Source organism: Equus przewalskii, chromosome 1 (assembly GCF_037783145.1).
Source record: "Equus przewalskii isolate Varuska chromosome 1, EquPr2, whole genome shotgun sequence".
In the NCBI taxonomy this organism is placed as follows: Eukaryota; Metazoa; Chordata; class Mammalia; order Perissodactyla; family Equidae; genus Equus; species Equus przewalskii.
The window spans coordinates 146,494,999-146,516,727 of NC_091831.1; the positions used below are offsets into that span (position 1 = coordinate 146,494,999).

At 49.8% G+C, this 21,729-nt stretch overlaps 2 protein-coding genes across 18 annotated transcripts in view; both read left to right on the forward strand.

Moving 5' to 3' along the window:
- The window catches only part of TTBK2 (tau tubulin kinase 2), a 142,496-nt gene extending 134,609 nt beyond the window's left edge, over positions 1-7,887 (forward strand). For all 12 annotated transcript variants that reach the window (XM_070582931.1, XM_070582881.1, XM_070582936.1 and 9 more), the window contains one exon: positions 902-7,887. In XM_070582931.1, the coding sequence (XP_070439032.1) occupies positions 902-1,364 (463 nt within the window). In that variant the 3' untranslated portion in view covers positions 1,365-7,887. The remainder of the gene's footprint in view (positions 1-901) is intronic.
- A 1,302-nt stretch (positions 7,888-9,189) lies between these two features.
- On the forward strand, positions 9,190-21,729 carry CDAN1 (codanin 1). 6 transcript variants are annotated; one of them, XM_070583008.1, is made up of 28 exons: positions 9,190-9,344; positions 9,552-10,039; positions 10,251-10,457; positions 10,653-10,822; positions 10,934-11,047; positions 11,134-11,212; positions 11,602-11,722; positions 11,906-12,015; positions 12,508-12,597; positions 13,281-13,356; positions 13,849-14,054; positions 14,361-14,481; positions 14,630-14,776; positions 14,891-15,057; positions 15,432-15,519; positions 15,740-15,829; positions 16,032-16,086; positions 16,305-16,438; positions 16,523-16,626; positions 16,886-17,044; positions 17,410-17,473; positions 17,647-17,725; positions 17,909-18,057; positions 19,273-19,380; positions 19,503-19,566; positions 19,725-19,906; positions 20,162-20,269; positions 20,923-21,729. In XM_070583008.1, exons 1-28 carry the CDS (start codon positions 9,255-9,257, stop codon positions 21,046-21,048), a joined length of 3,696 nt encoding a protein of 1,231 aa, XP_070439109.1. In that variant the 5' UTR covers positions 9,190-9,254; the 3' UTR covers positions 21,049-21,729. The 6 variants fall into 6 exon arrangements, 4 of the variants coding, with proteins under 4 accessions (XP_070439109.1, XP_070439099.1, XP_070439088.1 ...); XR_011529288.1 differs by having other exon boundaries at positions 9,214-9,344; positions 17,909-18,010; XR_011529294.1 differs by having other exon boundaries at positions 9,214-9,344; positions 17,909-18,010; positions 19,749-19,906.

Below are 21,729 nucleotides of genomic sequence, written 5' to 3' on the forward strand. Positions count from 1 at the left end.
AAAAATCAGAGGAAAAACATCAGTAACTTATTGCTGACCCGTAATGGCGGTGATGGCTGTTTATGTCCCTGCATCCCGCAGAAGCTCATTCAACCTTGGGATCTCTTCTCCCACTTCCTTTATGAGGAGTGGCATGTCAGCAGTGTGGGGTTTAAATTCTTTAACTGAATGGGTTTTAGGCCAAGACAGAAAGACATTTAGGGCAGAGAAGACATTGCTATTCATATGAATACTCTCCAGATTAGAATTCTGAGGTCCAGGCTCTGTTGTGAGTGAGAGGGCAGTCAGGCCCCGGACCCAGCTCTCCCAAATCTCAGCTATTGTTGGGCAGAAACTAAGGCCCAGAGAAACCAGCGACTGTTTTCTTTTGGATATTATTATGAGGTTGAAATATACTTTTATCTGTAGTTTCTGCTCTTCATGAGTACAGTTCATGTTGAAGACTTAGATTGTGGGGTTTAATGTTTGTATGTATGTATGCAGAATTCCTGTCCCAGGAGCCTTAAACAAGATGGTTTACTCTTTCTCTCCTGTGCTAACATGCCAGAGATGTTTCATTAAGTTAATCCTAAAATTAGAAGACCACATATGCCCTAGGAAGAAGGGGACCAGCAACACTTAAGTGCTTCTGGATGGCAGACATCCAAGCAAGGACTTTACTTGGGTTCCTGCATGTGGCTGCTTGGTGACCCTGTGAGGCAGATTATAGTCCCATTAAAAGCTAGGAGAGGGTCAGTAATTTGTCCAGGGTTATACAGCTGGTATGTGAAAGAGTAACTCTCTGTCCTGTAAGCATTTCCAGATTTTGACTCACATCATATATGTTATGATTTGGGACATTGTGACTTTCTAAGCACACTTGAAATCAACTAAAATGAAAATAATTCTTTGTTCTTTTAAGGCTCCGCAGATATAAAGTCCTAGGGAGTAGCAATTCCGACTCAGACCTTTTCTCCCGCCTGGCCCAGATTCTTCAAAATGGATCTCAGAAACCCCGGAGCACTACTCAGTGCAAGAGTCCAGGATCCCCTCACAATCCAAAAACACCACCCAAGAGCCCAGTTGTCCCTCGCAGGAGTCCCAGTGCCTCTCCGCGAAGCTCTTCTTTGCCTCGCACGTCTAGTTCCTCACCATCTAGGGCTGGACGGCCCCACCATGACCAGAGGAGTTCATCCCCACATCTGGGGAGAAGCAAGTCACCTCCCAGCCACTCAGGATCTTCCTCCTCCAGAAGGTCCTGCCAACAGGAGCATTGCAAACCCAGCAAGAACAGCCTGAAAGGATCCGGCAGCCTCCACCACCACTCGGCCAGCACTAAAGCGCCCCCAGGGAAGAGTAAGTCAGCCAGTAAACTCAGCAGATAGGAGCCGGGCTGCATCTCTGAAAGGTGTGAGATCTTCCTCCTGAACATGATGCATGTGTGTCCCTGTACTGTCTATTTAAAAAATCACTGTTGATCTTCTCTTCAAAAGAAAGTAACATGATAAATTATTTATAAGAAGACAAAGTAGATGATAAGGAATTACCTAAGGCAGGCAGCAAGCAGATCTGAGATCAGTGCCTCTGTGTAGGAAGGGACAGTCCAGTAAAATCCAAGGGGGAGAAACTAACTAAATGAACTCTCAGTTTTCAGCAGCCTTTGAAACAACAGAGTTGAAGGCAGAAAGTGGAATGGAATTTGAAGGGGTTTGGCGTACTTTTTTAAAGGCTCTACTCAAAGATTATATAGCAAAAGTGAAACTTCTTGTTTTAATATTTTCATTCAAGACTTCCCAACCTTGGAGAGTCAGAATTGCTCTGATATTAGAGTATGTAAGAAATCTGTTGCTGGGGAGCCAATGCTCATAAATGCTTGGCTTGTGTGTTTACCTGGTGTATTGAGAGTTCACACCTTTACTTGGTCTCATTCCTAGTACCCTCCCTGGATTTCACATTTTTTAAAGTTAGTGTTTCTCGCCTGATCCAATCTCTCTTCTTTTAACAATACATTTTAATATGCTTTTAGCAGGACATGCTGAGATTTTCAAATCCAATTACTTTTTTTTAGTCCCCTAGTATTTTTCTTTAGAGCAACAGTTCTTAACTCAGTATATTTTTATTGTGAAAAATAACTGATGAAAGTTAGGTAAAGGAAGGAAAAGTCTAAAGAGAGCTATTTTGCAGGCTTTAGTGCTTTAGGGAGAGAGGGATAGGGTGTGGGGTAATACCCTTCCAGACTGAAGAACCCTCTTCCCCCGTGTTAGTTCCTCTGTGGAGGGAAAATTTACCAGAGTGGACCTTGCTTCCTTAGGTCTTCTAAGTAGCGACTGTCTCTAATATCAACCTCCAAGATGACATCAGGGAAGTACAGTACTATGGAATGTGACTTCCTGCTTTTAGAAATTTAGAAAGAAAAATGGAAAGAAATTAGGTTCATTGTTGAGGCTTATAATCTTTAAAGTTTGTATTTTATACATTTAGCCAATAGGGAATGAATATCTGGGGAAATAAATTTAGGCTCAATATTTATCTTTTAATGTTTTATTACCTGCTTTTCCTGTGCTTTAGTTTGAATATTTGGGCTTCTTGACCTGATTTCCATGTAATGTCAATTTATAAAACTATAAGGAGGATCATATTTATTCTGATCTCACTCTTCTGCTAACAGGAATCAGGCAAAATTAAATTATACTAGACTTTTAAAATGGGCTCTTTTATACTCTGTAGGTGTTCTGTGTTGTAAAGACCTTATTGAGGTCAGGCAAATTGGTCTGCTTGCTGTTGAAATCTGCCTTCTAGCAAACATCTGTGCTTTTTCTCTTTGACCTTGTGTTTGGTCAATCCAAACCTAGTATGGTTGACTTGGAAAACAAAAAAAGAAAGAAATATATTTCCTCACCAAGTGAACATATTCTAATGCTGCATCGAAGCTGCCCTGAAGCTGCACTGAACTTATCTCGTTCTCTTTATCTGTGTTGAGCTCTTTAAAAAGAAAAAAAACCTCAAAACACTATTGAGGCATATACGGTCTCCTGTAAGAAATGTAGCATAGTGCGGAATCTTAATTTCTCTCCAGTTTCAAGCACTACAGAGGAATGCAATAGATAAGACATATCTGCCATTTAACTAAAGCAACTGTAATGTCGGAAGGCCGACCCTGCTGTATGATACTGTATCAGAGCTGCTGTAACACTGCTTGCATGTCTTCATGGTAAATCATATTATAAATATTTATAATATATAGAGAAACATATGCTTAGATAATCTCATTCTTTCTCATTCTCCATTTCAAGAGAATTTCAAGATCACAGATGGTAAAATTCCTTTTATTGTGTATCTCGTGTACACTTGGGTCTTGCCTATCTTCATTTTCTGAAACTATGTTCTGGGCATGTGACACTTGATTCTTCTTGCCTTCCTTGTGTTTGTGTATAATGCAAGGGTTGGCAGTCTTTAACAAGCCAAGATAGGTTATTTAATTTTCATTTTTGAAAGATTTTAATAGAGGAAAAAAATTACTGGGACATGCTTGTAATACCGGTTCAAAAATTTGTCATGTTAATCACATAATTCTGTCCTTTATGGTTAATATGGATAAACTGGGATGATAATCATGGGTCTAACATAAATTGATTTTTTTAAAAAGGACCATCTAACCTCTTTCACCTCACTTTTTTAGGGGGCTGGTGGAGCGTAATTTATAATTAAGAAATTATCTTCTTTTTCTGTTGTATTAGCTAAATTGTGCTAAAAGTAGCCAGCTTTAAATCCTGACCCCTCTAGTCAGAAATGTGCTCATGGTCACCGCTGCAGAAGCTAATGAGGCTACCGTTGTGGTCTGTGTGTTATTTTATTTGTTATTGGCGTTTCTCTGCTAGTAGTCAAAACTGACAGTGATGGCAACATGTCAACTGAATATTTTCTCTTTCTTGTTTCCTTCCGTTTTTCTCCCAAATATTCCACTGTGTTGCCTCCTTTTATAAATGGCACTGACAAAGTCAAGATCTGGAGAGAAACAGCCTCGTTGTCTAAGAATATTTTATTTTGCACTTAGAGGAAAGAGTTACCAAAAATGTTTCTGCTCTGATACTTTCAAAAGAAAACAGACTACATCTTATGTATCAATAGGTCCACTTAAAAGTACTGTCTTACACAGAGATTTACTTTATGGTTTTTTAAAAGCATAGTTTGTGCTTTTAGATGTTAGATGTCTCAGGCTAAAAAGAGAAGTTGGCAGCCCTGAGCAAAGCACTTTGGCACAAGGATTTTTGTTTTTGTTTTATTTTCAAGTATCATACAGAGAATGAACTGATTTTTTTTTTGTTCTTTTTAGTTCTTTATTTTTTATTTATTTTTGGTTTTTTTAGTGATGGCATAGTTCAGTGACAAACATAGGTCATCCAAGTAATTTTAAACCAGTTTGGGTATTCAACCTAAGATGAGGGAGATGGCCATTATTAAAATCAAGCCAAACTCTACTAAAACTAATATGGGACAGAAGTTAAAATTATCTTATGAAAATGAAGGACCTCCTGGTTTCTCCTATCATCTCCTGGTAACCAAAATGGCTGGTTACCTAGTCACACTTGACTTACCCTCCCTTGTCTAGTCTCTGGAATTACCTGGGTGGAGCAGAAGATGAAATTAGCCACAGCTCAGTCCCTTTAGGTAGCATTATTCCTAAATTATGCTGCCAAATCTCCAGGGTGTACACATTGGTTGAAATATTAAAATTTCACAGAGAAAGTTTTTGCACAGCTTAAAGGCATTTAATGTAGAGTGAACAAAGAAGGAAAATTGGGTCATATCAAATTTAACCTGAAAGCACAGATTATAAACATTTATGAATGGCAAGTCTTAGGCAGGCACTCTCATTCTCAACTGGGTATGCAAGCTGGCCTTGCTGACAGTGGCGTAGTTACATTTACTGTTTTTTTAAGTTGCATGTTGTGAAGTGAATGTTTTTTGTAAAAGTTGTCAAGTTAATCGAGTCCTAAATAAGTAGCAAAACGGTAATTGAGACCCACTGTTGTCATTATCCACTTTAAAATACTAAACCAATCTCAGCTGCTTACTAATTCAGTGGACGAGTCTTGCAGTAGCTCTTAGTTTAGCTCCGAGTCATATGGGAGCTTGAGGTTCTTCAGCGATCATCAGAGAGTCCTTCCAAGCCACAGATTCTGACGTGAATGTTTCTGTGGCTGCATTCAATCTACAAGGAAAAAGTGAACATTGCTGCATGTTTTATAAACCCGGACACAGATAGTTAAAACTAATTAATTTTTTAATTTTCCTATACCAAATAGCTTTGAATTAAAAACAAACACTTTTTCTCCTAAAGCAGAGAATATTTTGTTCTAGGAACTACATTCTTAATCTAATAACATCAGGAATTGGTGACAGGAGAAACAGAATCCAGAATTCAGAATTTAGTGGCTTAGGGAAAAAAATGTTTCTTACTCTGGCTATTTGAAAATATATTTGTAGATAAGTCTAGATTTGGTCTTGGAGATCAGAGTTTTCACATGTTAAAACTTTTTTTCATTCCTTTATATCTATCAAAACGTGGTGTATGTTAGGGAACCATTTCTTCCGTCCTGTTCGTGTATTTTGGAATTAAGTTGTTTGCATTCACTCTTTTCAAGTCTGCTCATTTCTGTGTATCTGCATTTACCCCAGATGTGCTGGGACTTTGCCTCAAAGAAGAGAGTCTTTAGCACCTGTATCACCGAGGAGAGAGAATGGGTGACGGCAACTGCATTGTTTAACTTTCTTGAGTTTAGTTCTATAGACAGTTTATTTGCAGAATGGTTACTATGTTTTAATACAACAAGTATTACAGGATTAAGGCATGTAACCACTATGATAGTCCTCACATGTCAAAGTTCAGAACCCACAGGTGTATATTTAGATCTTAATTTAGGGAAAGGAACAAGAGGCAATTCCCAGCCTCAGGGCCATACGAAAGGCTGTAGTACATGGAAAACCCCAGGTAGTTGTTATGACATCCCACTTGCCTGTTCTCATCCAGTAGAGCTCTGGCGTGTACCTCGAGGATATGAGAACAGTGTGAAACATCGTATCATTGGATGTTCTCAGTAGTTTGGCAGTCCCTCTGGAATTATGAGAAGTTTAACCCAGACCATTTTGTGAGCCTGGGGAACCAGTCTCCCTATTGTTAGGGAGAACTGCAGGAAGTATACGGGGAATTCCTGTGGTTCTTAGTAACTCCAGAACATGGGAGAAGGATCCTTATTCATTTAAAAGGGAATTTGAATGCTGCACCCCTCAGTCCCTGAGAAATCTCTGACTGGAGATGAAATGATGATGTTAAAGTCTTGGCCCTTCAATGCATTTTCTAATTCAGTTGTGATTATCTGCTCTGACTTTTAAAATGTAAGCTTGATGTTTAGTTATTCCCCTTGAGGAAATCTGGGTCAAAAAATTAAAGGATGTGACAAGATCAAGATCACCTTGAGGTTATGCATAATCTCAAGACAATACCCAAGTAGTACCACTTTACTCAGTAATGATTTGAATATTTCCTTAGACTTTGCTGGATCCTTGGTTTTAAGGAGATGTGAAAGACGTGAAGCCTTTCCCTTCATTGCCCTGTGAAACTTTAGTAGGGTCTGCCTCTTTAATTGGAAGTGACAGTATGGACACAGTATGTATCACTGGTGATGTTGATATGTCTCTCAGATTCCCTGGGCCAGGGGTGCTGGGTTCCTTGACCTGGAGAATAGGATTCAGTGAGGCAGATCTTTGAGCCCATGTGACTGTAGGATTTGCTGATGACATAATTTTACACACTAATGATGGATAGGAATTTTACCTCTTTTCAGTAGTTTAATATTGTTTCATATTGTGTACATAAGTGTTCACTCACCCAGTTACAAACATTGAGTAAACCAAGTTTTTATATATACTACCCCAGCCATATGATGCTTTTTTTCCCCACTTATAATATACAGTTTAAATCCTTAAAAATTCACACACAGCACTTCTCGATACCTGGAGTCTGTCTGGCTGTTCTTCACTCACCCACAAGGAGTAAACAAGGCTATCAGAGCTTGAATGTGATTTATTTTAGGGAGCAACCCAGGGAGGGGAAAGCCCTTGGGACTTTTTCAAAACTATTTTCTTTTTAAACTACTATTCACCAGATAGGTAAATTAGTTCACTAAGGTAAAAAGCATTCAGAAATACAGAGATAGGAAAAAAAAGAAAATGTAACACTGTGCCACTTGGGGCTCTGAAATCGGATTGGGGGAGCTGAATAGAGAAGAGAACAGCTCCGGGGACCCAGGCTGGAGCCCCCCTCCCTTCTCCCTCGTACACAGTTCCTGGTCGCTCTCCTCATTCCTTTCCTGAAACAGCCAGTGCCAATTTCATGGGGCCATTTACTTACAAGTTCACAGCTTTTAGGAAAAAGAGGGAGGGGAAAGCATCTAGTTTTGAATTAGATACAACTTTTCAAAGTTAGGAACTATTGGCAGCTGTTGCATCAGATTGAACCGCAAACTGGAAGAATTCTCTCGTGTCAAGCACGACCAGTGAGTTAGACTAGAGGACTTCGGTGATTCCAGTTTTCTCCCTTTCATCTCTTCTTTATGAAATCAGAGTGAGGAGAAATTGCTCTTTGAAATACTACAAAGCTATTGTATCGTTCCCTTTCCCTTCCAGCAGCCCTCTTTATGCATTTCTGTTCAGGCAACCAAGGACATAGTGTTGGCAGAAACACGAGTGCTTTTGTATAGGCCACCTGTACATAAAAGTGTAATTATTTATTTAATTTTCCCATTTGTATCATATTAAAGCTTTGTACAGTGTTTTAAGTTCTGTTTTAAAATTATTTTGTATTTTATTTTTATAATCTAGTAATAAAATATTCATTCCGCATGCAAACTCTAGTTCTATTTGTGCGGTGGTTTGGATTTCAAAAGTGGGATATATTGTTTTTCTAATTTAACAAAGTTATTGAATGCAGAGGTTACAAGATCCACAGGGAACAGTGTTACTATAAATACAGTACCACATCCAGGAGTGACCTAGAAAAAGCAGCAGCGGACTGAATAGAAACTAGGTGTTCAGTATCCCTGCAGATAAAATTCAAGGTTCAGGGACATGAGGAGATGGTTCCCCGTGTAATAATGGGAAGTGTTCAAAGCTCCTTTTCAGGCCATCCTTCTGTCTCCGGCTGGAGGTACTTTGTACTTCCCCGCGGGAAACACCCTCTGTAGCACTAGAGTGATGCCTGCTCCCCGCCGGCCTCTCCCTCCCGCCTGTGACCTTCCTCTGAACCAGAGCAGCCCTCGGGCGCGTTCGCGCGGCCGCTGCTTCCCACGCTCCTGCTTCGGTTTGGCCCGGGAGGTAGCGCCATCTGTTTTCCTGTGCCTGGGTTCCCTGGGTTCCCTTTCTTCATTTCTCAGACAGCAGCAACATCCAAAGAGCTGACTTTCATGGTTTTTGAAATAAATTCCGAAATAACTCACGCTCCCAGAAGCTAATCATGAATGTGCGTATTAACCTCTCAACTGCAAAGTAGTTGAAATACCAACCCGGTGTAAACCCATCATTACAAGGTGTAAGGGAGGCCAAGATACAGACAAGCGCTTCAGTGCGCAGGGCGGCCTGAGGGTTGTCGCGGGATGAAGAGTTAGGGGCTGAGGATCACGGAAAGCCTTCCTGCGAGGGTTCGGTCTTCAAGTCTGACAGGGTCATCAGCTGATGGTGAGTGCGGGGAAACCAGGGGTGCCGTGTGGACCCCGGCATTGAAAACCCAGCCTTTGGAAAGACAAGGTCAAAATGAGGTTAGGCTGCCTTATCCTAAGATCCTGAGGGTGGGGACGGTTGACTCTAGAAAGCAAAACTCTCCAAAGAAAAGAATGCGCCTGTCGCAGAAGATGCAGGCAGCTGCCTCTCCCGGGAATCGTTCCCCTTCACGGTCCGGCCGTTCTCCCGGCCCTCGGTCTGCCCCGCCGCGTCCCCGCGTCCCGGCAGGTCGCGCCTCGGGCCAGGGCAGCCGGGGCGGGCCCCAGCGACAGCCGTGCGGCTGCATTTCGCGGCCCACGGGCCTGCGCCGCGGCCCTGACGGCAGGCGGCGGCTGAGCTCCGGCCTGGGGAAGCCCCGCCGCCGCCGCGGGCCCGACCCGCCCTACGGCCCCGCCCCTCCGGCCCGCTGCCCAACCGTCGCCCTTCGGCGCCGGCCCCGCCCCTCCTAGGCCGGTGGCGCGCCCGCGCCTGCGCAGTCGCCTCCGAGCGTCCCGACCGGGATGGCGGCCGTTTTGGAGTCGCTACTGCGAGAGGAGGTGTCGGTCGCGGCCGCCGTGCGGTGGATCGCGCGCAGCGCCCAGAGTTCGGAGGTATCAGCGCCGACACGCCCCCAGGCCTGACCCGAGGCCGCTTCCCGCGGGAGATCCCAGCCCTCCGCTGCCCTTCGTCTCGGGGGCCTGGCTGTCAGCCGGGCGAGTGTGCTCCAGCCGCGGGCCGCTGCCCGGGCCGCCCGCTCAGCGCGCCCTGCGGCCCGGCTGCTGGCAGCTGACCCGCGCCCCTCGCCGCTCCTCCCCCAGGATGACCCCGGGGAGGCGGCCGCGCTGAGCCCGCTCCGGCCGCTGCGGAAGGAATTCGTGCCGTTCCTGCTGAACTTCCTGAGGGAGCAGAGCAGCCGCGTCCTCCCGCAGGGCCCCCCAACCCCCGCCAAGGCCCCGGGCTCCTCGGCGGCCCTGCCAGGGAGGCCGGGGGGCCCGCCGCGGGGCAGCCGCGGGGCGCGCAGCCAGCTCTTCCCTCCCACCCAGCTCCCGAGCCCCGCCGCCGAGGCCCCTTCGGCCCGCCGCGGGGGCAGGAGGCGGGGCCCGGGGCCGGCCCGCGAGCGCGGAGGCCGCGGCCCCGCGGGCCTGGAGGAGGGGGCCGGCGGGGAGGGCCTGCCCTGGGCCGCGAGCCGGAGGCCTCGGGGCTCTGGCAGCCCCGGCAGCCCCAGCCTCGCGCGCTCTGATCCACCAAACCTCAGCAACCTGGAGGAGTTCCCTCCCGTAGGCTCGGTTCCCCTCGGCCCTGCAGGGTGAGAATCAGCCCTCATCTGGGGGATGGGGAGTCAGCACCTTAGGGCTGGGCGCCCCGCAGTAGAGCGTGGGGCTGGCTGGCTGGCTGGAAGGTTGGGAGTGAGAGAAGCACAGCGGTGAGGGGCGTTGGGCACAGGGTCCAGCCGTTGTGGGGCTGGAGGGGCCGTGCTTGAAGATGGGAATTTGAGAACGACCTGTGGCTACTCTCAGCAGGACGAAGCCTTCACGCAGGATCAACCCAACTCCGGTGAGCGAAGAGCGGTCACTCTCCAAGCCCAAGACCTGCTTCACCTCACCCCCAATCAACTGTGTCCCCAGTTCCCAACCCTCAGTCCTGGACACTAGCCCTTGGGGCCATGGCCTTCCCCCAGGGTGCAGAAGTCTGCAAGAGGAGCGGGAGATGCTCAGGAAGGAGCGGTATGGCCTTGCCGCTCCCTGGGATGTCAGCTTCCTCCCTGTGGGGATCTGCAGGGCTTTTCCCGGAGGTTGACTTGCCCCCTGGGACCCCTGGGTCTGTTTCCTGGGCTGTGACTGCCCTCTCTGGAGGAACCGGAGTGTGGCTGTGGAGGGGAAGCCAGGCTGACCGCTCATGACATCTCTCTGTCTCCATAGCTCCAAGCAGCTGCAGCAGTCACCTACTCCCGCCTGTCCCACCCCAGAGTCAGGGTCTCCCCTCCCCAGCCGGATAGGAAACCTCACCGCTGAACCCGCGGACCCTGCTGGAGTGTCTTCCCACCGGCGCCTGGAACTGGTAGCCCTTATCTACTCTTCATGCCTTGCAGGTGAGTGAGCACAGGGCGCGGAGTGGAGCTGCTTGTAGAGCTACAGGGCAGGAGAGTTGAAAAGGCACATGGAACTGAGCCTTGGTTCTGGATGGTGCTTTTTATATCCAGAGAACCTGGTCCCAAACCTCTTCTTGGAGCTTTTCTTCATCCTTCAGCTCCTTACTGCCCGGAGGATGGTGGCCGTCAAGGACAGTGACCTTGAACCAAGTCCAGGAGCTTTAGGTCGGTGAGCAAGGCTCTTTTTGAGAAATGGGGTCTGGAGATGGAACAATTCTTAACTGACAGACAGCTTGGTACAATCCTTCTAGATTCCCTGGAAAGTCCACTGTTCCAGAGCGTCCATGACTGTGTCTTCTTTGCTGTGCAGGTTTTGGAGCATCAGTTTCAGTGAGTTTCCCGAGCTGGGGCATTTGAGCCTTATTCCCAGTGTCCACTTGGTTCTCTGGCCACTCGGGGTACATGCTTGTGCTTAACACAAATGCAGTGCCCTGGACTTTTTCCTACACGTGACCTTTAGTTTTGTGTCAAGACTGAATTTAGCTCCTGAAAGAATCACACTGCCCCTGTGGGCTTGGCAGCTGACTTTTGGGTTTATGTCTAATGTTCCTGTCCTGCACTCTTGCTCCCTAGGTCACATGTCCTCCCCCTTTGCCTCCATCATCTTTAATCCTTGGCCCACGACTTTGCCTTACATACCTGCTCCACGCCCCAGATAGTGCTCTGGGTGCCTACAGTCTGTGTCCCATCCTCAGTCGTATGTGCTCTTGTCCCTGTAGAGTTCTTTCCTGTCTGGACAAAGGGACCTTGAAGCTGTTGGCTGAGAATGAGCGGCTGCTGTGCTTCTCACCTGCTCTGCAAGGCCGCCTTCAAGCTGCCTACGAGAGCAGCGTTGCTAAGGTAGTGACCCCATCTTAGACGGCTACTAGCCTGGACCTGGCCCTTCCAGCCTCAGAGTCCAGGCAGCCCAGCTCACACTACTCTAGCATCATGTGGGCTAACTCTGGGCAGGAATGCGGAGATGAAGTTTTCTAAGTGTGGACTTTGCCGGCTTCAGTTCCTAATGTCACTGCCATATTTTAGGTCTCCCTGGCGATGCCACCCTCTGCTCAAGCTGTCTCCTTTCAGCCGGAAACTGACAATCGTGCCAACTTCTCCAGTGACCGAGCCTTTCATACTTTTAAAAAACAGAGGTGACCAGAAAAGGGAACTTTTGGGGAGGAGATGAGGCAGCATTTTCTCTGGGATTGGCAGCCTATGTCGTATTCATAGAAACTAGGAATTTGGCACTAACAGGTGGTGCTTTAGCATCACCAGCCCCTTCCTGCCAACCATCATAAGGACCACGTAGCTTCATTCTGTTTCATGCCCATGGACTTGGACCTCTGACTTTAGCAGCCTTCTCACAGGTATATGACTTTGGTCACAGAGTTCTCAGACAAGAGAGAGCTGGACCAAGTTTCACTGCCCTCAGAAGTTCGTGCGGCATGTCGTGTGCTGCTCCTGGGTCTGGAGCGTTATCATCATGTAGAGAACAGTGGGGAGGATGAGGAACGGGGCTTAGACAGCCCTGTCCTTTATTCTTCCAAGCTAGGGAAGGCGCTCCTGGGCAGGAGTTAGATTGGCTGGGAATGACTTGGATCAGCTGTGCCTCAGGCGATCAGGCATTCTCGTGTGTCTCTCAGGGATGTGTTTTATGAGGTGCTTCGAGAGTGGGAAGATCACCATGAGCAGCCTGGCTGGGATTTTGAGAAGGGCTTGGGCAGCAGGATCAGGTAGGTGCTCACACCCTGGCCGCCTTGTCCTGCTTCCGGCATGAGCAGCTTAGTGGGGCCTGGGTAGCCAATGGGAGGAAGGCTCTTCTCCCGCTCCTTCCAGCCCAAAGCTGTTATCTTCTGTCCTCCATAATCTCTCCAGTTATTATCAGCTCTGCCTCTACTCAAAAGGGATTTGTCTCTCCAGCTCCTTCCACTCAGAAACAACTCATACATGTTTTGTGATTGCAAATGCTTGGAAAAGTGCAAAGCTCTTGTTCCAGCATGCTTGGGTTTTGGCCCAAGTCACTAGTTAGACCCTTTCCAACCACCTTTTTCTCCATCGTCTAGTTTGGCAATTCTGATAACTTTGCACAGCTGGGTAACTAGGATGCAGCGAGAACATCCTCTGTCCAGTGATCTCCCTTCCACATTGGTCATGAAGCTCACTGGCGCTCAGTGTAGACTAAAGATGGGAAGGGTGTATTTTTCTTATTTGGTTAAATGTATCCCTAGACTTGAGGGATCTTGGTGCTGAGGACAGTGTCCCTTTTCTTTTCCTGTGTCCTTGTGCCAGCAGCTCTGGCAGAGGTCTCCCCAGGCCCTGGTAAAGGGCTGAAAGGCGCAAGGATCGGCTTGTTCTCTCAGATCTTTCTCTCTCTTCTTTGTCCCCTCACGCTCTGTTCCTGTCTCTTACTCCTTAGAGCCATGATGGGTCAACTCTCTGCAGCCTGCAGCCACAGCCACTTTGTTCGGCTTTTCCAAAAACAGCTTCTCCAGGTAATGGCCCCACAGGAGACTAATCTACAGTGGACAGTAGGCATTGGAGGCAGCCAGGTGATGGCTGGCACTGCGGGAAGGGGCAAGCAGCGGCAGGTCCTGGGCTGGAGTTTGAACAGGAGTTCTGCTCCTTGGGTGGTGGTTGAAACCTAGGCAGCTGGAGAGGAGCCAGAGCGCTCTTGCCCCCCGCACCCCTGCCTGCCTTGAGCCTCTCACTGTCTCCTTCCCTTGATTTGTGCTATGGTAGAAAGAGCCCAGGTTTAGGACTCAGGCAGGCCTGGTTTCAAATCCTAGCTCTTAGTGATCCTAGGCAAATGTTTAACTTCGCAGTTTTAGTTTCTTCATGTGTAAAACAAGTATATAATCCCCTCCTACAGCACCCAAGACATGGTTGACATTCCATGAATGTTCATTACTTCCTCCTTCCTTTGTTCAGTCCTTCTTTCCAGAAAAATTTACTGGCTTTTCGATTCTTTCCTCCCCTTGCTCCAGATGTGTCAGAGTCCTGGTGGTGCTGGGGGCCCTGTCTTGGGTGAGGCTCCAGATGTGTTAAGTATGCTTGGAGCTGACAAGCTGGGGCGGTTGCGGCGCCTACAGGAACGGCTTGTGGCCCCTCAAAGCAGCGGGGGGCCCTGCCCGCCCCCCACCTTCCCAGGCTGTCAGGGCTTCTTCAGGGACTTCATCCTGAGTGCCAGCAGGTAAAGGTGCCCTGTGTCTTGCAGGGAGTGAGGCAGAGGCCGGGAGAGGTTTGTCTTCCCAGCGGGCAGACAGTTCTCTCTCCTTTGCTGGAATATAGCAGACTGGGTGACGGCTGGGCTCCTTCCAGTTCACACTTCCTGCCTCCATTTCCCTTCTCATTCTTTCACCCACGTAGGTAACCTCATTGCTCCTTGGCCTCCCCTCTCTACCCTGCCAAGCCTTTGTCTGGAGCACCTCTTCTCTGTTCTGGTTCTTCATACGCCTCTGCCAGTGCCTTTTTTCTTCTCTTTTTGCTCCCCCTCCAGCTTCCAGTTTAATCAGCATCTCATGGATAGTCTGAGTTTGAAGATCCGGGAGCTCAATGGCCTGGCTCTTCCTCAGCCTGAGCCTAGTGATGAAGATGGGGAGTCAGACGTGGACTGGCAGGTTGGAGAGCAGAGCAAGGGAGCTGACAGGGTTCTGACCTAGGAGGGAAGGGGGAAGGGAGGGGGCTTTTCAAGAAACTCTGTAACCGATTTGGAATTATTCTAGAAACCTTATGCTTAGAACCTTTTACTTCCCTGATCCCCTACAGGGTGAACGGAGGCAGTTTGCTGTGGTGCTGCTCAGCCTGAGGCTTCTGGCTAAGTTTCTGGGTTTTGTGGCTTTCCTGCCATACCGAGGGCCTGAACCACCCCCGACCCGTGAGCTCCAGGACTCCATTCTGGCCCTGAGGAGCCAGGTGAATGGGGGCTCTGGTAAGGAGGGCGCTGGGAGGAGCCGCAAGGCACTGGAGTTAGAGGGTGTTCCCCAGCCCCCTGGGCCCCACGCACTGACTGAGCGCTGGCCCTGCCAGGTGCCCCCGGCCCTGGACGTGCTGGCTCTGCTGCAGCAGGGGCTGCGGGCTCGCCGAGCGGTGCTCACAGTGCCCTGGCTGGTGGAGTTCCTTTCCCTCGCCGACCACATTGTTCCCATGCTGGACTATTACCGCAGCGTCTTCACTCTCCTGCTACACCTACATCGGTGAGTAGAGAAGGGGCCAACTGTGCGAAGGGGGCAGGGAGAACGTCGCTGAGGCTGCTCTCGATGAAGAGGCTCGAGCAGCCTGTGCGTCCTGTATGGTACCATGGCCATAACCGACCCTCAGAGGAGAGGCAGGATTTGGTCCCCAAGGAAAGGCGCGTGCAATTATTTGCACTTTCCTTGGCCCTTTTCTGCTCCTGTGGCCCAGCTGAGGGGGAGTACATGTCTGGGAGGGGTGATGAGGAGACCTTGGTCACCTCACAACAGCAGAGCCTTAGATCTGCTTTTGAGAACCAGCTTCCCAGTGACAGCTTTCTTTTACTCCATTCCATTTCTTTCTTTGCGTAAATCCAGTTCTGTCACTTACCTTTTAGGAGCCTGGTCTTGTCAAAGGAAGGCGAAGGGGAGATGTGTTTTCTAAACAAGCTGCTGCTCCTTGCTGTCCTGGGCTGGCTTTTCCAGGTTGGTGCAGTGAAGGTGCAGGTGGGGAAGGGGAGGGAGAATGTCTCAAGTCTGAATGAAGTCAGGCCAGAAGACGAAGGTTCAGAGGAGGTGTGGGAATTACCGTGACTTCAGAGGGAAGCTTTGAACCAGGTCCCTAAACCCTGCAACCATGAGGTAGGAGGTGTGCTGAGTCTCTGAAGTGCTGACTGGAGCTTGCACTGCCCTGCTCTTTTGCCAGATTCCCACAGTCCCTGAGGACCTGTTCTTTCTGGAAGAGGGTCAGTTGGAAGCCTTTGAGGTGGACACAGTAGCTTCCGAGCATGGCTTGGTAAGTGTCGGGGTCCAGCCAGAGCCAGGGGAACCGCGAGAATCAAGGAGGCAGGCTGCCTGGGATGGCTGAGCAGGAGACAAGCCAGGATTAGAGACTGAACTCTTACTTAATTCTCTGACCTGGCTGTCCCACTTCCGGCACACTGGGAGGGAAGAGAAGCCTGCCTGCCTTCCCCACTCTGGCCCATTCTCTCCCCCAGGACGGCATGCCTGTGGTGGACCAGCACCTGCTCTACACCTGCTGCCCCTATATCGGTGAGGACACTGGTCTCCCCCCCAGAGGGTCCTCGGTCCTTGGCCTGTCCCTTCATGAGTACCCACAAGGCCCCCCATGAGCCTAGCACCCTAAGACGTCATTCTCTTAGGCACTCCCCAGGTGCCTCAGCCTCTTTACTCCACAAATGCTTAAAGTCCAAGATGCTTGTGATGGGGGAGGAGGTTCTGGAACTAAGCACTTGGTTTCTCTGATGCAGGAGAGCTCCGCAAACTGCTCGCTTCATGGGTGTCAGGCAGCAGTGCACGGAGTGGGGGCTTCGTGAGAAAAATCACCCCCACCACCACCACCAGCCTGGGAGCCCAGCCTCCCCGGACCACTCAGGGGCTTCAGGTAAGGGGCAGGGTGGGGGTAGGGAACTGCCCAGCGGGGAAGAGAGTGGGAACCCTTCACTCCACCGCTCCCTCCTCTGCACAGGCACAGCTGGCCCAAGCCTTTTTCCACAACCAGCCACCCTCCCTGCGCAGGACTGTGGAGTTTGTGGCGGAGAGAATTGGCTCCAACTGTGTCAAACATATCAAGTGAGTGTGTGCTGAGGGCTGCCAATGGAGGTGTTGAGGGTCCTAGTCTTGTTCCCTTATCATTTTTCCCCTTTTAACTCAACACCTTTTTGCCAAACTGAGGACAGTCAGCTGGGGGGTGGGAGAGCCGGGGGTAGGGGTGGGGGGCTAACTTTGCTAACATCCTTGAAGTCACTTCTGACCAGATTTCCTTGAATTTGCAGCCCCTTTCCGATTCAACCCTTCCAACCACCTCCAAACCTTGCTGTCCCTGCTGCAGGGCCACGTTGGTGGCAGATCTGGTGCGCCAGGCAGAGTCGCTTCTTCAAGAGCAGCTGGTGATGCAGGGACAGGAAGGGGGAGATCCAGCCCAGCTGTTGGAGAGCTTGTGTTCCCAGCTGTGCCCCCACGGGGCCCAGGCATTGACCCAGGGGCGGGAGTAAGAGATGCCAATCTATTTGGACCCTCTCATCGCCTCTGAGCTTTATTTTTCTGACCTTTTTTCGTTCTTTCTCACTCATATCCTTTATTCTGTGTCCTCTCCCCGCCCCCTTTTTTTATTCTCTTTTTGCTTCCTCTGTAGGCTCATCTCTTTGGCTTTAGCATTTTGGGGACCCAAAGCCCAAAGTTGAATTGGAAGCACAGGTGGTTGGGTGTCCCATTCCTCCCGGCATCTGGGGTGGGGCCTGAGGGCTGACGTGCTTCCCCCGAGGTAGAGCCCTCCTGGCTCAGGCGATGGTGCACTCAGGGCATTTCCCTCCGTGAGCCAGGCTGAAAGATCACTGACTTCCTCTCTCCTTTCAGGTTCTGCCAGAAGAAGAGCCCCGGCGCTGTGCGGGCACTGCTTCCCGAGGAGACCCCCGCAGCCGTACGTAGGGAGGAGGCCTGGAGCTGGCAGGCTGGCCAGTTGGTGGTGGGAGGGGTGCACTGCTGAGTCGTGGGTGTACGCGTGAGGCTGCTGCCAGTGTGTGGGCCAGTCCTGGACTTGGGCATTCATCATTGTCCCTTGGACCCTGACTCTGCAGTCCTCCTGTGTCACAGGTTCTAAGCAGCGCAGAGCACATCGCTGTGGGGCTTGCAACAGAGAAAGCCTGTGCTTGGTTGTCAGCCAACATCACAGGTAAGGTCCAGGAGAGGGGAATGGCTGACCAAGTTTTTCAAAAGTGGACTGGCCGGAAGTAAGCGGCCCTTTAGGGGAGATGGGACTCAGAGCCAGCTGGAAAAGGTGAAGGGCACGGGTTGGCATGGGGAGCCTGTGCGGGGCTGCTCTGGTGACCGTCTCCGTTTCTCCCTTGACCTGCAGCGCTGATCAGGAGAGAGGTGAAGGCGGCAGTGAGTCGCCTGCTTCGAGCCCAGGGTCCTGAACCGGCCGCCCGGGGGGAGCGGAGGGGCTGCTCCCGTGCCTGTGAGCACCATGCTCCCCTCCCCTCCCACCTCATCTCCGAGATAAAAGTACACAGCTCCCCTATTCCCTTTGGCTCCCCTCCTCCCTTTCCCTGCTCTTTTCCTGGTCTCCCTCCTTTCTCACATCAACTCCAGTATTTGTGTAGCAGCTCTGTGTTGTCCAGCTAGTTCCTGTCTTACCCATGACTCAGTGGGACTGGGTAGGGCGAAGCTGAACTGAATGATTTTCTTAATTAATCTTCTCTGACTTTTGGTACTTGAGTCACCCAAGGAGGGTGAAAGGTAGATGTGAAAATTTTTGACTAAATCTGTATCACGCAGATGGTGATGGGAGTAGGTAGGGAATGGCTGTCTAGGGTGGTAGGAAGGGCGGTCACCCTGTTACTGGGATGTGATTTCACAAATGTTCTCCTATGCAGGAGGTCATGCTTGTTTAGTTACTGGCAGTAAAAATAAACTATCAATACTCTTGATTAAAAAAATTCAGACCGTCTAGAGCAGGGGTCAGCACACACCCCAGGGGCCAAGTCCAGCCTGCTGCCTATTTTTGTGAATAAAGTTTTATTGGAACACGGCCACACCCATTCATTACGAATTGCCTAGGGCCGCTTTTGTGCTACAGCAGCAGAGTTGAGTAATTGGGGCTGAGACCTTATGGCCTGTGAAGCCTAAACAATTTACTGTTTGGCCCTGGTCTAGGGTACTAGTGTTGGACTAAAGATTTGGACTAGGGACAAAGAAGGAATGACTAAAATTAGAAAGTATGTAGGAATTGAGAAGAAAAAGCTGAGAGGCCATTAGCTACTGGTTTTCAATATGCAGCAGGTTTCTGTACGGAAACCTCGACTCCTGAGATGAACAGTGAAGCACAAAGGACAGAAAATGTTACGATGTATGTACAGTAGGACGGTTCCCCTAAAGGCCTTCAGAATGAGATACTCTCTGGGAATTGGCTAGGTAGACCTTTGTCCCAAAACAAATTACATCTCTCAAGCTCTCTGGCAGGACGTTGTCCCCTCAGCTTACCTGCTCCATTTGTTCCCTCTGTTGTTGTCACTCGATCGCTTCTCCCGGCTGTGCTGTCCTGCCCAAGCCCAAGTCTAAGGGCACCTTGGCCCGGTGACTTCACCCCAGGGGCCCTGTCTTCCTTTTCCTCTGCCTCTCTCCACTGGCTCATCCCCACCCCAAGACACACTCTCTGTGGCCTCCTGGGCCCCAGCCTGGCACGAGGTCTCACTCTGCTCCCGCCCCTGCTCTCTCCAGGATGTGCTTTCTCTGGCTGCGGGGCCCAGGGACCCTGAGGAGGGTGTGTCCCCGGAGCATCTGGAGCAGCTCCTAGGCCAGCTGGGCCAGATGCTGCAGTGTCGCCAGGTGAGACGTGGCAGGATGTTCTTGTGTGTCCTTGTCCAGTGCCTGATAACCAGAGCTGCACTGGATTGGGGCTGCTGCTCTAAGGATGATGCTAATGTCCAGGGTCTCCTTTCTCCCCACAGTTCCTGTGCCCACCTGCCGAGCAGCATCTGGCAAAGTGCTCTGTGGAGTTAGCATCCCTCCTTGGTATGGCGCCCTGTCACATGACCCTCTTGCCAAATCTTGGGGTTAGGTACAAGCAAGATTGGAAACAGGGAGCTTTCTTCTGCTCTTCATCCTCCTAGGGGCCAGCCAGGTGCCCCTGTCTCCATTTCTTAAAGCCTGGCTTTCCTCTCTTCCCATAGTTGCAGACCAAATTCCTGTCCTAGGGCCCCCGGCACAGCACCAGCTGGACAGAGGGCAGGCGCGAAGGCTCCTGCACATGCTGCTTTCCCTGTGGAAGGACAACTTTCAGGTGCCAGTTCCGCTGCAGCTACTGCTGAGCCCAAGAAACGTGGGGCTTCTGGCAGACACTCGGCCCAGGGAGGTGAGCCAAAGAGATGGGGGCAGGCAGGCTTCTGAGCCCTCTGCAGTCATGTTCTTAGGCCCACCCGTCACCCAAACACTATGAGCTGCTTTCTTCCTTTATTCCTCCCCCTTTCTGTTCCATGCTAAAGTAAAGTAAACTCCCTTAGTTAATCTCAGGTCTCCTCCTTAGTCTCCCTGTCCTTTGTATCAGTCAAGGTCACTCACTGTGTAGCCCTCCTGGCCACACTCACCTCCTCCCCTGTGTGTGTTGCAGTGGGACCTGTTGCTCTTCTTGCTCCGGGAGCTGGTAGAGAAAGGCCTCATGGGACAGACTGAGATAGAGGCCTGCCTGGGCAGCCTCCGTGAGGCCCAGTGGCCAGGGGTAAGGAGTCCTCATGTCCCTTTTATCCTGAAAGGGGGTAAGTGATGGGGCCTGGTATTCTTAGGATCTTTGCAAAGCTCAGGGGATTTTGTCAAGTGTCTTCAGGGCCACCCTGAAATGGAGTGGCTGTTCTGGTGGCCCTTCTTCACATTTGAGTATTTATGAAGGACTGTGTCAGTGGAGGAAGGGAAGATGGAAGGCAGGTAGTTGAAAAGCATGTGGCATAGTGAGTATGGGTTTTTAAAATCAGAATAACCTGGATTTTGATTTCGGCCAGTACTTAATATTATTGTGATGTAGGGCTCAGTAATCTTAGTTTCTCCGTCTATAAAATGGGAATAATTTAGGGTTTGTCAAGATGAAATAATGTGCACGTTAATTACGTAGCAGAGGATGATAAGTACTCACTAGATGGTTCTGAGCCTCTCATCAGAGTTGACTCTCTGTGCCGGAACGTGAGCATCCCAGAACACTGATGAGACAAGGTTTCAAGTCAATGTCAACGTAGAAGGCGGTCGGGAAGAAATAAGACAGCTGGGTCGTCTACTTACTGGGGAGCTAGGGCTTGATGTTTGGGATTGACTTTTAGTAGAAAGGATGAACCATCTAGAATTATGTGTCTGCCTTTTCTGTCATCTTTCTGCTTATTTCAGGACTTCTCTGAAGAATTAGCAACACTGTTCAACCTGTTTCTAGCCGAGCCCCACGTGCCAGAACCCCAGCTAAGAGCTTGTGAGCTGGTGCAGCCAAACCGGGGGACTGTGCTGGCCCAGAGCTAGGGCTGGGAAGTGGCCCTGCCTTAGGTGTCTCACCAGGACCCTGGAACCCACCTGACTGTGCCTCAGGAGGAGGCCCCAGAGCCCAGCACCACCCCAAGTGCCCATGCTGACCCTTGCTGGTGCAGGAGTAGCTGAGTCTGTAATCAGGCCTCCTGCTCACGTTCGAAGGAAGCGTGTGGCTGCCTGGCATCCCACCGACTGCAGGCTCACCACCCAAGTCCTAGAGGAAGGAGGAGGGTTCACCTGGTTCAGGATACTGGTGGAAAAGCCTAGAGACTCCAGTCCTGGAGCAGAAGAGCTGGCATTTATAACTTGGATACTAAATGAAATGATGTGTATGGGCTTGTCGACACAGGATGCGAGCCCCACTTGCTGCTATCCCAGCATCTCTTAAAACTTTGTGGTTTGGGAAATCATGACAGAGGCAAATGACTCTTGCTTAACTTGTGAGTAAAGTTAAAACATGAATCTTGGGAGTCTGCTTACCACCAGGAGCTGGACTGCCGTCTTCTGAAAAATGCACAACAGATGAGGTGGCACTTGCCCGACAGAAACCCGGCTTTACCCTGCACCTCCCTTGCCTTGAGCCCTGTGCAGGAAGTAATTCTCGACCCTCCCTCCATCCAGGGGCCACGCACAGGGCCGAACATTAGAGCTTTTTAAAATAAACTGTTTTCTTTA

Coding starts and splice junctions, on each gene's coding strand:
- CDAN1 (XM_070583008.1), top strand. CDS start 9,255: ATGGCGGCCGTTTTGGAGTCGCTACTGCGAGAGGAGGTGTCGGTCGCG. Junction 10,458..10,652: donor GAGATGCTCAGGAAGGAGCG/GTATGGCCTTGC, acceptor CTGTCTCCATAG/CTCCAAGCAGCTGCAGCAGT. Junction 12,016..12,507: donor CATACTTTTAAAAAACAGAG/GTGACCAGAAAA, acceptor TGTGTCTCTCAG/GGATGTGTTTTATGAGGTGC.